Source organism: Dasypus novemcinctus, chromosome 17 (assembly GCF_030445035.2).
Source record: "Dasypus novemcinctus isolate mDasNov1 chromosome 17, mDasNov1.1.hap2, whole genome shotgun sequence".
Lineage (NCBI taxonomy): Eukaryota > Metazoa > Chordata > Mammalia > Cingulata > Dasypodidae > Dasypus > Dasypus novemcinctus.
This window is the reverse complement of record NC_080689.1, coordinates 53,687,900-53,702,878: the sequence shown is the minus strand read 5'-3', so window position 1 is coordinate 53,702,878 and position 14,979 is coordinate 53,687,900. Positions and strand designations below refer to the sequence as shown.

At 34.0% G+C, this 14,979-nt stretch overlaps 1 protein-coding gene across 4 annotated transcripts in view; it reads right to left on the bottom strand.

Moving 5' to 3' along the window:
- The window catches only part of AFTPH (aftiphilin), a 64,293-nt gene that overhangs the window by 26,567 nt on the left and 22,747 nt on the right, over window positions 1-14,979 (bottom strand). For all 4 annotated transcript variants that reach the window (XM_058278677.2, XM_058278676.2, XM_058278678.2 and 1 more), the window contains exon 2: window positions 7,778-9,741. In XM_058278677.2, coding sequence (XP_058134660.1) covers window positions 7,778-9,709 — 1,932 coding nt within the window. In that variant the 5' untranslated portion in view covers window positions 9,710-9,741. The remainder of the gene's footprint in view (window positions 1-7,777; window positions 9,742-14,979) is intronic.

The following is a 14,979-nucleotide window of genomic DNA, read 5'->3' as shown; positions in this document are numbered from 1 at the left end:
ATCCATCTAAAGTGTACAGTCAATGGCATTTGGTATAATCACAGAGTTGTGCATTCATCACTGTAATTAATATTACAGCAATTTTCATTACTCCAAAAAGAAAAAACCCCTACCCCTTAGTAGTCACCTCTCAATCTTTCCTTCCCCTGCTATACATAACTGCTAACCTATTTCCATCTCTATAATTTATTTGTATCTACATTTCATATAGATGGATATATATTTTTGTTTTGTTTTGTTTTTTGGTAGAAAACTACCTTCCCTCCAAGCGAAGCCTGTATATTCCTTATGGTATTTTCACTAAAGTCAAACAGATAAACTTCTTGACATTTTGGAATACTTTCATTATTTAAAACTAGAATTAGATTATTCTTTTGGTGCTACCAGGTTTACCCTACAGATGCAACCTACAATAACATTTATTCCCACTTTACTAACTGTATTTCAGATCAACATAAGACATTTTTCAAGGTAGCACAGTTTACTACTTAAATAGCAAAACAGGAATAGAAACTGTTAAAATAAGTCAAAGACTGCTGGAAGATTAAGTGTACTATTGAAATGACACTCAGTGTACAAGAAAATGCCACATCATGGTACTGCCTGCCAAATAACAAAAACAAGTTAATGCCTGATTTCTGTTAATGTAGTAGTCAGCAACCAGAGAAATAAATGAAAAACAAAAGGAAAATTTTTCACAAAAGCATATTTTCCAAACCAAAATATAAAATATCCCTTTTGTAGGCTGTTTTGGGGCAAAAAATTTAAAACTGCATAATTAGTCTCAGGGTACTCTTCTGCTAACTCTATAGAAGTTACTCTAACACCTTCATTATACTCATGTGTGTGATATGGGAAAAGGTTCTCACTATCAATTATGAAACCTAAACTCAAGATCCCAAGGCTTGTGAAACTTGAGTGTGTCAAGGGGACCCAGCACTTACTCTCTTCAACAGAGGGTACACACAGACAGGACTTTTAAAGGGATCAGATAACCATCTAATTGGAAACATGATGCAGCCTTTGCTCCTCCTGGGCAGAGAAGGTAAACAGAAACTCACACATGACCAAATTTTCTTTGTAAAATTAAAACAATCTTCCTTGTGTCGTCTTTGTTATACTTTTAATGGGATAGAAAAAAAATGTTTATCAAAGGAAGAAAGAAATGACCTCAAAGTACACCAATGAGCAAATCCTCTAATGGAGTGTACTGAGGAAACTAAACTAACCTAATCACTTCAATTTTTACCACCCCCTCAACCTTTTCCTATGAAGGATATAAATTACATGGAAATTTTTAAAGAAAAGTGCCATATGTCTTTATGATTAGATATTAAATTGTTCTGAATCTTTTGTTGAAAGAGGTAGAACAGGGGTCAGCAATTTTTTTCTACATAGGGGCAGAGAGTAAATATTCTAGATTTCGCAGGCCATCTGTGGCTGTGCTATAATGAAAACGTATTTATAAAAACAGGCAGAGGGACAGATTTGTCCAGTGGGCAACCCCTGAGGTGGCATGAACAAATAACTAGAATCCACCAAGTGAACATCATTGCCCGTCACAAGGAGAGAACGCCTCAACAATTCAGAAAGAAAGCAGCTAACAGAATTAGCACAGATTTTGATTAAAACAAAATTTGTTCTGACATTTTACTTTTAAAAATAATTTGACTTTCAACAATCCACAAGACCTGTTGATGGTAAGGGCATCCATTACAAAAGAGTTTTTAAAAGGAGTATCATCTTGTTCATGGTAATAAATAATGGCAAATTTCATTTACTACTAGTGTGTTCTAGTGAGTAAATGGTTGATATAATTATAATACATGGTTAGAGGGCTGTGGATCCAAGGGCCTGAATTCAGTTTCTGCACTTATAAACTGGAACATACATCACAGGGTAGATAAAAGGAGAAGATCAAATACTTGGCACTCAATGCATGTTCAAGAGGAGGTACCTTTTATTTTTACTGTTAATACAGAGGATATATACAAATAGACATAGCGGCCTACCAGGGAATAAAATAAATGTCAAAACTAGGCTCAAAGTTCACTAAGGTCTCTCTATCACTATTTAGTATTTTAAATCATTATGAAAATAGTTATCTTAATCCATCAATTTCTATCATATTTAAGAAATTCAGTAATCTCAGCATTTTTACATTATCACCAATACCTTCCTACTGAGTCAAACAACAAGAACAAAAAGCCCATCCTAGTATTCAAATATGAATTTTTAAGTGTCTCTTAAATAGAATCTGCAATTGCTATTCTTTGTGACTTTAAACTGATGAAAATTTTGATTGGCTTGCTGGCATTTGTGACTTAAATCTTGACAGCATCATACAAAGTGTAAAAACACAACAGTACATGAGCTTAAGAAAAGCAAAATAAAATTTAAAAGTTCAAGAATGTGGTAGAAAACAGCCCAAGAAAGCTGGAAGTAGAATGAGTACAAGAATTTAACACAATGCTTGGGAAACTACCACAGGAATAGTTTCTCTTGTGACCAGACAGGTTTCTTTCAACAAATTTTTCAAAACAGATTATAATCAGACACTAATTAAAAAAAAAAAACAAAAAACCCATAATCATTTTGAGTACAAAATTTGAGCAGCTGAGATAAAATATTTATAAAAATTGTGTTACTGGCAAAAGTTTCAAGTATTCTTGAAGTGGAGAGGCAGAATTCTAACCCAGGAAGAATAAAAGTATTCTTAACTACTATATTAAGTTGTCATCAAAAGCAGTTTTGAGTCCAATTTCTAAAAACTATAGGAACTTAGAGGACAGAGACTATGTCTTGTTTTTGAATCTCCAGCATCTAAATGTCTGTACATAGTTGGTATTCCATAAATGCTAACTAAATCAATGTACACTAGGTTAAAAACATTTTTTGTTTCATTTAAGACTGCGGGTATGGAGGTATATTAGTTTCACTTATGAAAGTATATCTTATTGTAAGCTATCTAAATAATTTTTGTACATAGGTTGGATATATATAAATCTCAGGGAGACTGAGATAATTGACTACAGGCTCACTGCCGGTATGGAGCAGAGCAAGGATTTCCACTCAAAGTCCAACTCCAAAGCCTGCATTCTTTTCACCAAATCATGCCTTTACAAAGCTACATTTTTGAGTCTTTCAAACATTTCAAGCCCTTAGACAAGGGATTCACTATTAACAGTTGAGGTGATGACTACACTTAAAAAACTATTTCATCCAATGCTATAATTCATAATTTTCAATAAAGCAAATTGTACATTTTTACTAAACATCTAGTACTGCATCCTGAATGAGTACAGGGTAGTAACAAATAAGTGTGCACAAACTACTTAGCTGAGGTTACAAAATTAAGTAAATTGCAAACTAAATAAAAGAATATTCACACCAAGTATCTGAATTTGATATGTCTTTAACTCTAAAGTACACAGAGGAAAAACAGTCAGTTCTCTCTTGATCTGAAATGAGGAAACTGGTGACTGATTAGCTAAATACCACCTTATGTAAGTGAGTCATATCCTTCCATTCATACACGTACTAAAGCCTGAGCCTGGCATACAGCAATATACATGGCCATTAAACATTTTAAGAACTGGGACTCTAAGAAATATAGGGTTCAAAGTCAAATGCTCTTCAAGGCTGATGCCAGTCTCTCTTTTAATTTTCTGTTAGTATCCAAAGCAATATAGCCAAAGGAGCAGGTTTGCTATTTGCGAAGAATTGCACTTGTGTTCAGAAGAGTCCCTGTTTGATTTATTCTACTTTACTCTATAAGTAAAAAAGCAACTCTATTTACATGTAACCCTGTGTATATGAACTACTGTTTCTATGTAGGAACTGAAGCTGATTAATGTCAATAATTTTAATATTGATAGCACTAGGTCCTTTGCACTTAAGAGGAAGTTTAGAAGAAACACAAAATCCACTGGGTAATTTAATCTTCCATTTAACAGGATACCTTATGCCTCACCACCATTAAATATTGAGTAAGATATCAAGTACAATATACAATTATATACTTATCAATCCTTAATTTCAAGATACATAAAAACAAAAATAACCAACTGTAATATTTGCCATGCTCTAAAATGATGACATTTCTATAATAAGTCTGATAAAGTAATTCTGTTTTGAAATTAAAGAGCTGAGAATGTCAAATATTCTTAAATCTTAATTTATCTTATGGCTGACTTCTGTTTTCAATTTTAAGTTTAAATATTCACCCACAGAAAGGAATACTTCCACAAATCTCAGTTTGAGAATGCTGACTTTCTGGTAAACAAATCAACAACTTAATCCAGAATAATGTAAGCTGGAGTGTGAGTCTCCTCTTTTTCTTTTGAAACTTAAAAAAGAATTTAAAGCTCATCTAATCACATTTCCCATTAGCATCAGCTAGATGGCTAATAAAAAAATGACTTGTACCTTCCTTTTATACAGCCAATTGATATAAAAAAAATTACTTACCAATTACCTAAATTCTTAAGTAACACCCAGAGTAATATTTTAAAACTTTACAATAGCTCAGGGTTAAAAAGAACACTGATAACATTATCTTCTTTATCATATGTAAGAAAAAGGGATCCTGGCTATTTCAATAAAGACTCAATTCTGGTAACATTAAAAGGTTAAAAAAAAAGAGTTGAAAATTGTTAAAAAATACACACAATGGTCTTTGGAAAAAAGGACTGTTTTAAAAGTAAAAAAGCTTTGTTGTCATTGGCATTTTGTTTTGTTTTAAATCTTAGCTCTAAAACCGAAGAAGTTTTCACTTCTTTCCCATTTGTATGTTGGAGATAGCAGCACTTGCCTTTTTCTACAATTTTTAAGAATGTTGACAAGAGAATAAAATATATTGAACTCTGTGTCCTCAGGATTTAAAAAAAAAAGCATCCAAGGGAGAAAAATGTCTATTTCTCAATAAATGTTCTTGTTATGGCTTTTATACCAAGGCTTGAGCCCTCTGAGGCTCACTTGGACCCACATCTGAGAATTAATTTCAGATGGTTTGAAAATTTTGAAATATTTCTTCTTGGTTGGCTTTACCCACCTAAATAACAAATTATAGCAACAAAGTTGCAATAATTGTCTTTTGGCCCAAGGAATCTATATTTATTATGTACAGGTATCTTTTGATAGACCTGAATAATGTCACATACCAAATATAAAGAAAAGTCGAAGAAAAGTGAAGTGATAACGATACCCTTTGTCTGATTCTGCATAACAAAGAATTGTTCCTCATATTTGTATAATTGAATTAATGGAGCTCTGAATTCTAAAAAAGTCTCAAATATTTTTCAAGGCAGAATTTGGACAAAACCACACTTGATAGCACTCTGCTCAGGTACTCAGGATACTAGCTGCACACAGGTTAAGATTCAACAGGAATAAGCTATTTCAAGTTCTACGATATAAAAAACCTAACCTTTACTATTATTAATACGTGAAGATTTCTGTGCTGTCCCCAACACTACAGCAACTAAGAGAAACATTTTAAGAAGAATATTAAAAGTTTAACTCTTTCCAAGAGAACTAGATTAATGTACTTTTTTCAGCAAAATCTAAAGGCCAAAAAAGAAACCGTAGGCCACAAGATTCCTTCACAAAAAAAAACCCAGCAGGGTAAGAACGAAAGTCACTGTATAATCTTTTATCCACTTACAACTGTGTCCCTCACTCAGCAGGGCTTCTTACCCACTTCCCTATTCCAACTTCCTTCCACCCCTTCTGGTAACTTCTCAACAGCCATCTCCTAATTTCTGATCATCTGCATAATCTACTCAGCAAAATAAAAGCCTAAGGTCTGAGTCAAACCAGGCCACCTACTGGTTCTCATACATATCTCAGAACTTGTCAGTAAGTCTCAATACATCTTGCCACATCAATGTAGTCTTTATTTTATTTTTACAAAATTAGAATCATACCACAAAATTATCATTTTTCAGCAGACTGATTTTTTCACTCATTTACTTTTCAATTTATCTTCACAAAAGTCCTTTGAAGCAGATATTATCTCCTTTTTATATACAGACAACTGAGTTCACAGAACTTGTCCAAAATCATAAAGCTTATAATCGGCTGAGTTAAGATTCAAACTCAGATCTGTCAGAATCCAAAACACCCATATGCTTTATTATCCCTATATTCCAGTTATCAAATTATACACCAATAATTTCAATCAATTTATATAATACAAGGGATTCCTATCTGAAGTGATCATACTTTAAAAAATTCACTTGATGATGTTAAAAGTTCTAAGGCTACAAATTAAAGATCACCCAATACCAGTGTCACCCTATATTCTAGTAAAATGAAACTAAATAGGGAAAGGGTTAAGTCAAAACCAACATTATAATCAGTTCACTCCTTGTTTAAAATGGCACCTTATGTCTCATTAATAAATTACCAAACAGGAATAATACACAGAAAAACCATGTAATAATTGAATTAGCAAATAAAACTATTCAGACACACAAATAAAAAGTGATTAATTGTGCACACCAACTGGTAATATCATCGTTTCTCTGATATCTTAATGTGCCAGAGGTATCAATGCAATGATGTATAACCATTTTAATAAACACTCAGACTTTGGAAATATTTCCAACTGAAAATGTTTTCTTAGCAAGAAATAACTGGAGGACTAAAGTTTATAAATCTGATTTTATTCACCATATCTTTAAAATAAGTCAGTGGACCTACTGTTAAATAATCAATTACCAGTATAAAGCAATGGTTTTCAAGGGAGTGCCCTTTTCCACTCCCCTGGGGTGAAAGGTAAAATTTTAGCTTAGGGTAAAACTCAGGACTGGGAATAATCTAGGTATCAAGTTGTACCTCTTGGAACTACTTTACATCAAAACAAATCTTACCAAATCTTCTCTAAATGAGTTGGAGCAGAAAAGGATATTGTACAGGGCTGAGGGGTGAAATTTTCTCCCTGACACACCTATCCCCTAGACATAAAAATTAATACACATTTGCAAGAAATTATAAGCAAATTAATATAACCACAATAAGTCAACCTCAGGCCATTTCTTGTTCCAGGTTGAAACCTTAATCTACCCCATACCCTCATTCCAAATATTTTAGTGGTTGCTAAATTATGAGGTCCAAATCTGCTTTAATCAAATTCTTTTTCTATACTTCAATTTACCATAGCCTTAAGCACAGGTTGAGGTTTCAACTTCTGCCTATTCTTTCTTGCAATCAAAACTGTCCTTCAATCTCTAAGGTCTTTGATGGAAAAATTTAACAGCCATTTTTTTTTTTCTGAAGCTTTAAAAAAAATCTAAATTGCAGTTTAATCTTTTTCCTTTTTTTTTTTAGGAGATTCTGAGGATTGAATCTGGGACCTTGTACATGGGAAGCAGGGGCTCAACCACTGAGCTATACCTGCTCTCCTCATTTAAAAAAAAATACCATAAAGGTAAAAACAAGTCATCAATGAAGTAATTACCTAATTAATGAATTTTTTCATAAATGCTATTGACATTCATAAAAAACCATAAAATCAAGGTGATGAATCTCTATCAATATTAAAGAAACTCACAGAGATAAAGAAAAATCTTACCAAGCTTTACTATATAAGACTATAATTTGCCAAAGAGTTGTGAAAATGTAACTAAACCACAAATTGGTAAGCATTATATATCAGAAAGAGACTCCTTTAACAGGTATCAAATTTAAAAAAAAAACTTTCCAAAAGATGAATTAGAATAAGCCTCCACAGCAATGAATATGTCATACAAAACAGAGAAAATTTAGTAAATACCTGAACTGAAGTGGCTGATTCCTGTAAATGGCCACTAGCAACTGCTCCTCTGGAAGTTGCTAAAGGGACACTGTTAGTTTTGGGGGTTCCTGGAGTATCAATATTTTCATCTGTCCTATGTGACTGCCAGGCTTCTTTTCGATGATGAGATTCAGTAGTCTGTTGGTCTCCAAAAGCAGCCCATGAGCAATTATCTTTCTGCCCATCCTCAAATGCATTCCAATCTGCAACTTGGCTAGGACCAGCTGAACTGAAGTCTGCAAAATCGTCAGTGTCTTGAAAAGCACTGCAGTCATCTTGAACATTTGGCACAGAATCAAAATCTCCAAACTCACCTCCTTGCTCATTTTTCAGTTTTGAAACAGGTTCAATGCCTGTTCCAGTAGACTCTCTTGCCAAATTACATTCCTCCGATAAACTACTAGAAGTCTGTTTTAAGTCCGACTCGGTAAATAGAATTTCCTCTTGGCAAGAAACAGAATAGGTATCACCAAATTCTCCAAAGTCATCACCTGGCTCACTAAAATGTGGAAAGTGTTCTGAGGACTCTTCAAACGTGACATCGCTCATTGAATCTTGAGTACCAGTAACAAAAGGTGGAGTTGTGCCACTAGCAGTGCCAAAATCACCAAAATCATCCTCATTGGTATCATTGCAAGTAACAAAGTCATTACTACTGTCATCATTTTTTACACTTATAGAATCATCCAAAACATTTTCTTCTGTGGGATCGATGCTGGGGCTTTGGAAATCAGTAAATTTTAGAATTTCTTCTTTGGAAGAAACAACTTCATCACCAGTATCAGAAGTTTTAATGTAATCCATGCATAGATCAGCACATTTAGAAGAAAATATATCAAGTTCTTCCTCAGTTTTATATTGTTTTCTCCTACTGGATTCTGAAGTATCAGCTGTGTCTATCAAACTCCAAGCATTTGATTGAACACTAGCATTTAAAAATTCATCTTGTTGCAGTGTTGCAGGGTCTTGTTTTTCAATACTGTAACCTTTGTTACTCACTACACTTATTTCTGAAACACAAACCTGATTCTCTCCACCAGTGTGACCTTTATCATCAAGGCTTCTATCCAAAGACACTTCTTTTATAGAATTCAGTTCACTGACTCTGTTAATTTTACTATTTTCCTGAATGGTTAGTGCTTCTCTATCATTTAAAATTGCACATCCTATTTCTTTTAGTTGTAGCCTTTCCTTTTTGGAAAATGTGGCAAAATCTGCAAATTCCTCAGCAGGACTAGGTGCAGAGTCTAAAGTATACTCAGTGCTATGAGTACTAAGAGGCGTTAGTCCCTTTGAATCAGCTACAGTGTCCAGATCATCTGTTCCCTGAGGATTTACAGTTTCCAATACTGCAAACCCATTTGTTAGAATCTCTAGACAAGGAGGCTTTTCACCATTGCAGCTCTCTAATGGCTTGTTTTGATGAACAACATTCACATCAGTTCTAAAATCTTCTGTACAGAAACTTTCAGGTGTTCCAATATTCTGCCTCTGCTCCACTACTTTATTTAAATCTCCTGGACTTTCCATACCATCAGTGGAAGTATCTAAAGTTTTTGTTGAAATTATTTCTTTGCTGGTGGTAGAAAGTAAAACATCAGACTGTCCTTTCACAGGAGCAGAACGTTCAGCAGTGATGTCCTTCTCATTACCAATTTTAATGGACTTAAAACTTGTAAGGCTATCTACATTTTCTGAGAAATCATGAATTGGCATAAAATGGTTTGAAGGTACAAATTCATCCTTGGGACGGGTATAATCTGGTGTATCAAAATCAACAAACCCTACACCAGGAGGGCTAACTTCCGAAAACCCACCAAATTCCCCAAATTCATCATCATCATCATCCTCGGCTCCATTGTCAAGTGGTGGTGGGGAGGAAGAGTACATTCGAATGATGTCTGGCTCCATTTTTCAACTGCTTTCAAGTAATTAATTTATACCTGTAAAAAAAAAAAAAATTTTTTTCTTTGGGAGGGGACAGAGTACATATAACAAGGTTTTTCAGAATTCTCCCAAAGTTACTGTAAAACAGTGCAAAATGCACTGCTCTATTTTGGATCTTTTAAACAATATTTCTCCTATGTAAGATTATTTTACACAGCTATAATACACTGGCTTAAAATTTTTTTTCCTCTTTTAGTGTATGTTACCAATGGTGTTGGTAGTACATTATTAAATTTGGAGATTCCAGATAATTTTGAATACACACTCATAAAAAGTTCTCTTAACACTTGTTTGTTCTCTTAAGCTCTTTTGAGTTCATTGGGGACTCAGTACTTTCCTTATGGATTTATATGAGCTCTATTTTATAAATAAGAGATGTGAAAATTTTACATATATTTGCTACAAATATTTTCTTCACTTTGCTTTTCATGCTTATTTCTGACCCCAAGTTAATTTTTTAAATAATTTAAAATTTTAAGACTCACAAGAAGAGCAAAAACTAGAAGAGTTCTTGTATATATGCTCCCCAACTTCCCCCAGTGAAAGAATGGTAAATAACCATAGTACATTGTCAGACCGGGAAACTGACATCAGTAAATATTACTGACTATAATCAGTAGGTACAGACCTTGTTCTGATTTCACCACTTGTTTTTTTTTTTCCTTTTCCTTTTCCTTTATTTATTTATTTTTTTGGTGCTGTAGTATTTTGTTCCACGTATAAATCTAGTAACCATCACATTTGGGTTCCATCACTATAAAGAAACTCCCTTACATTATCCCTTTGTCATATTCTTTCCCAAACCCTAAACCTTGGCAACCACTGATCTGTTCATCATTATAATTTTGCTACTTTAAGAGTATATATATTATGGTGATGAATGTACAACACTGTGATTATACTAAAAGCCACTGATTTATCCTAAAAGCCATATATATTGTGGTGATGAATGCATAACACAGTGATTATACTAAAAGCCATTAATAGTATGGTATGGGAATATATCTCAATAAAACTGCTTTTTAAAAAAAGGTGTATATAAAAGGAATCATAGTAAATGGAAAGATACAATATGAAACCCTTTAAAATTGACTTTTTTCACTCAGCATAATGTCCGAGATTCATTCAAGTTGTTGCATGTAATAATAGTTCACATTCCTTTTTATTACTGAGTGACATTCTATTTCTATCCATTTACTCCATGTTGAACATTTAGATTATCTGCAGTATTTTACTATTATAAATAAAGCTGCTACGAACATTTGGGTACAGGTTTTTGTGTGAATATATGTTTTCCTTTCTCTAGGATAGATACCCATGAGTGTAACTGTTGGGTCCTATGGTAACTGTATGTTTAACTTAATAAATGGGCAAAGTGTTTTCTCAAGCAAATTTTTATGTGGTCAAATCAATTAATCTTTTCACTTGTAATTTTCTTCATTATTTTGCTGTCACATAAGCTTAAGATTTAATAAATATTCACTTCTATTTTCTTCTAGTTTTGGGGTTATTTTTTACATTTACTTCAATACAGCTGAAACTTATTTTCATGTGTTATGTACATCAAAGATTCAAGTAAAAAAATTTTACGTAGCCAACCAGCTATAACCCCCTTTATTGGATAATTCTTCCTATACTCATTAGTTTAGGATATCTTCTGTTTTATATATTGAATTCTTTTTTCCTAACATTTCCATGATTCCTTTTATTTTATATTAATCTATACTATTCGAAGAAGTTAGGGTCATGATTACTGACTGGGGGAGAATGACTGGAGGTCAGCTTCAATAGGGCTTGTAAGTACTAGTAATATTTTATATTTTGATCTGGATGGTTTTAATTTGTGGAAATTCACTGAGCTGTACACTAATGATATATGCACACTCAAATTATGTCAGAGTAAAAAAGGAAACAATAACAAAACAAGAAAAACAACAACAAAATTCCCCAATGCTTTGTGGAGCAGCCCTCACGGTCGTACACTACTCCTCAAATTCTTAAATGGAGTTAATTTCTGGGTTATGTGGTTCCTTTGTGCTAAGGAGTCAAAAACCCATTAGTCAGACTTCACACTAAAAGCAAAGGAAGGGCAGAGAGAACATTCAAATAACAGCTGAAAACGTCCCAAATTTAATGAGACACATGAAATAAATATTCAAGACACTCAACAATCTCCAAAGAGGATAAACCCAAACAGACCCACACTGTAACATATTAGAATCAAATTTTTGAATGCCAGAGATAGAGAATTTAAAAGGTATAAGAGAGAAGCAGCATGTCACGTACAAGGGAGCCTCAATAAGATTAAATGTCAATTTTTCATCAGAAACCATGAAGGCAAGAAGGCAGTGGGATGACATTTAAAGTGCTGAAAGCAGAAAACTGCCAACCATGAATTCTATATCCAACAAAACCATCTTTCAAAAATGAGAGAGATATTAAGACATCTCTAGATAAAGCTGAAGGAGTTCACTACTATGCCAGCCTTACACAAGATGCTGAAGAGACTTCTGCAGGTTGAAAAGAAAGGACACTAGACAACAGATCAAAATAGCATGAAGAAATAAAGATCTCCAATAAGGGTAATGAGACATGGGTTGATAATAAAATATAAATGCATTTTTATATATTACATTACATTAATAATATAAGTGCAGTTTTGGTTTGTAATTCCACTTTTAATTTCCTACAGGATCTAAAAGACAAACACATCAAAGGTAATGATAAATTATTGGTTTTGGACTCATAATGTATAAATATGCAATTTGTGACAAAAACTACATTATAGTGGGGAAGGTGATGGAGTATCAAAATACAGTTTTTTAATACTATTAATATTAAAGTTGGTATCTAAGCAAACTAAATTGTTACAGATATAAAGTGTTAAACTGAAGCCCCATGTTAACTACAAAGAAAATAACAGAGAATATGAAAGCTCATAGAAACAGAAATTAGAGTACAGGTTGCCAGGAGTGGGAGGGAAGGTGAATGGAGAGTTAATGCATAATGGGTTTAAGGTTTCTGTTTTGGGAGAAAGGAAAGTTTTAGTAATGATGGTGGTGAGGGTACAGCAACATTGTGAATGTGATTAATCCTAATGAATAGTGTGGTAAGATGGGAATGTTTATGTTGTGTGTGTATATTCCCACAATTACAAAAATAAAGAGCAACTAAAGAGAAGATAACAATTAAATGCAATATGTGATCCTGGATGGGATTCTAACAAGGGAGGAGAAAATGTCCATTCTGTTTTGTTGCATGTACCAATAGTTTAATCCTTTTTATTGCTCAGTAGTATTCCACTGTATGGATGTTCCAGTTTGTTCAACTATTTCCTTACTGAAGGGCATCTGGGTTGTTTCCAGTATTTTACCATAATGAATAAAGTGTGTGTACAGGTTTTTGTGTATATATAAGTTTTCATTTCTCTGGTATATATGCCCAAGAGTATGACTGCTGGGTCCTATAGAAAGTGTATGATTAGTTGCTTTATTTTTTTTGTATCCAAAATGTTTATTGGAATGGTATCCCACTCATCTTCCTTCAGTGTGCTTTTAGTGCTGCTTCCATCTGAAGGAGCATCCTTCTGTAAGCCTTGCTTTTCCTCCAGTAGGTTGGCAGAGAACAGTGGAGCAATCCACACACAAAACTACTGTTTGTGCACGGCTATCACCATGGTGATTTTATAGCATCCTGGGCATTTTACATCCATGAAGTAGGAATTGGGGCTCTGCACCAGGCACTTCTTGTGTTTTCTTCTTTTCCTCTTCTGGAGAGGTATGGAGGAGGTCCTTTGTGAGAGGCATGTTCTCATGGGGAGGCTGTTACTGCTGGAAAGCTGTATGATTAGGTTTATAAAAAACTGTCAAGCTATTTTTTTTCTGAGTTGCTGTACTTCTTTACCTTCCCATAATACTTTATTTTTTTTTTTTAATCTGTAATTTTCTTAAAAACATAATTTGCTCATGGATTACATTACCTACTGCTATTCCCAAAACTTTTCATTGTTTGAAAATAAAATATTTTCACTGCTTGGAAATGAAATATTGGTTTAAGGTCTATTTCAAACTCAGATGTTAATGCAAATACAAACATCTTAATCAGGAATTCTGTAATCAAAGCAATAATAAAGAAAGTTTTTCTTCCAGTCACACCTTGGCAAGGCATTCCCTCTCTTTTTCCTTAAAGGTGAGACAGGCTCTATCAGCTTTCCAGACTACAGACATTTCCACATTTCTCAAAATTTAATTACCAATTGATGGAAAGAAGTTAGGCTGCACACTCCCCTCCAGCAGGTCTTGGCTCTGGCCCAGCTCACCCTTCAGAAACCTAAGAGAGTGCCACTGCTCCCATACTCCACCAAGAATGCCACCAACAAGAATGGAGGTGGTCTAGAACTTTCCAGAAAAGTCCTCCGCATCCAGACCAATTCTACTTAAAAGAAGCTTTATGTTAACACTGAAGTATTATTAGTACAATAAACTACAAATAAAGTAATTTCGATAAGTCCACGTCTTTTTCACATGGAAAATATGGGCTTTAAATAGCTGTTCCTACTTAACAGGGGAAAAAAGGCTAGAAGAGCTACTTCAATACTATAGCTGGTGGCATATAGCAAATCAATAAATGTTTCTTTATCCTTCTTAATGGACTATTTAAACACCACGAGGAGTCTGGTTTCCCAATTTCTTTACAGCCTGAACAAGTACTTGTGCACATGTGAGTATGTGTCTGTGTATGTGTGTGTGTTTTGTTTTGTTTTTGGTGGGGGAGGGTTGTCTTCAATTTGCTATTTTTATGTGTGCTTATTCCAAGACCTGTTTCAGGGGAGTAAACAAGTAATGAAGGTACAGGCTTGGTAACCAGGGAAACGTCAAGCCATAGTATATACAAATCAATGACATGAAGGTCTTAAAATTGGGAAGTAAGTAGAGTAGTCTAAAAATAGTCAGAGCAAGAGGACAGGGCAGACCTTCTGCACTTTGGACATTTGTCTATGGGAAATCATATCCTTATAGAGAGACTAGGAGACAATATAGGTAAATAAAGGTAATTAAAATTGCAAGCAAAGCAGACCTTTAGTGCTACCAAACAGGACAATAAGGAGGTCATGGGTTTGGGGATTTTGTACAATACAGAGGGACCAGGGAAACAATTCAGAAAGTCAGCAGCCATCAGCAGTGGAACCCTAAGCCCCATGTCAGATTAGCAGCTAGGATGGAGGGCATACAAAG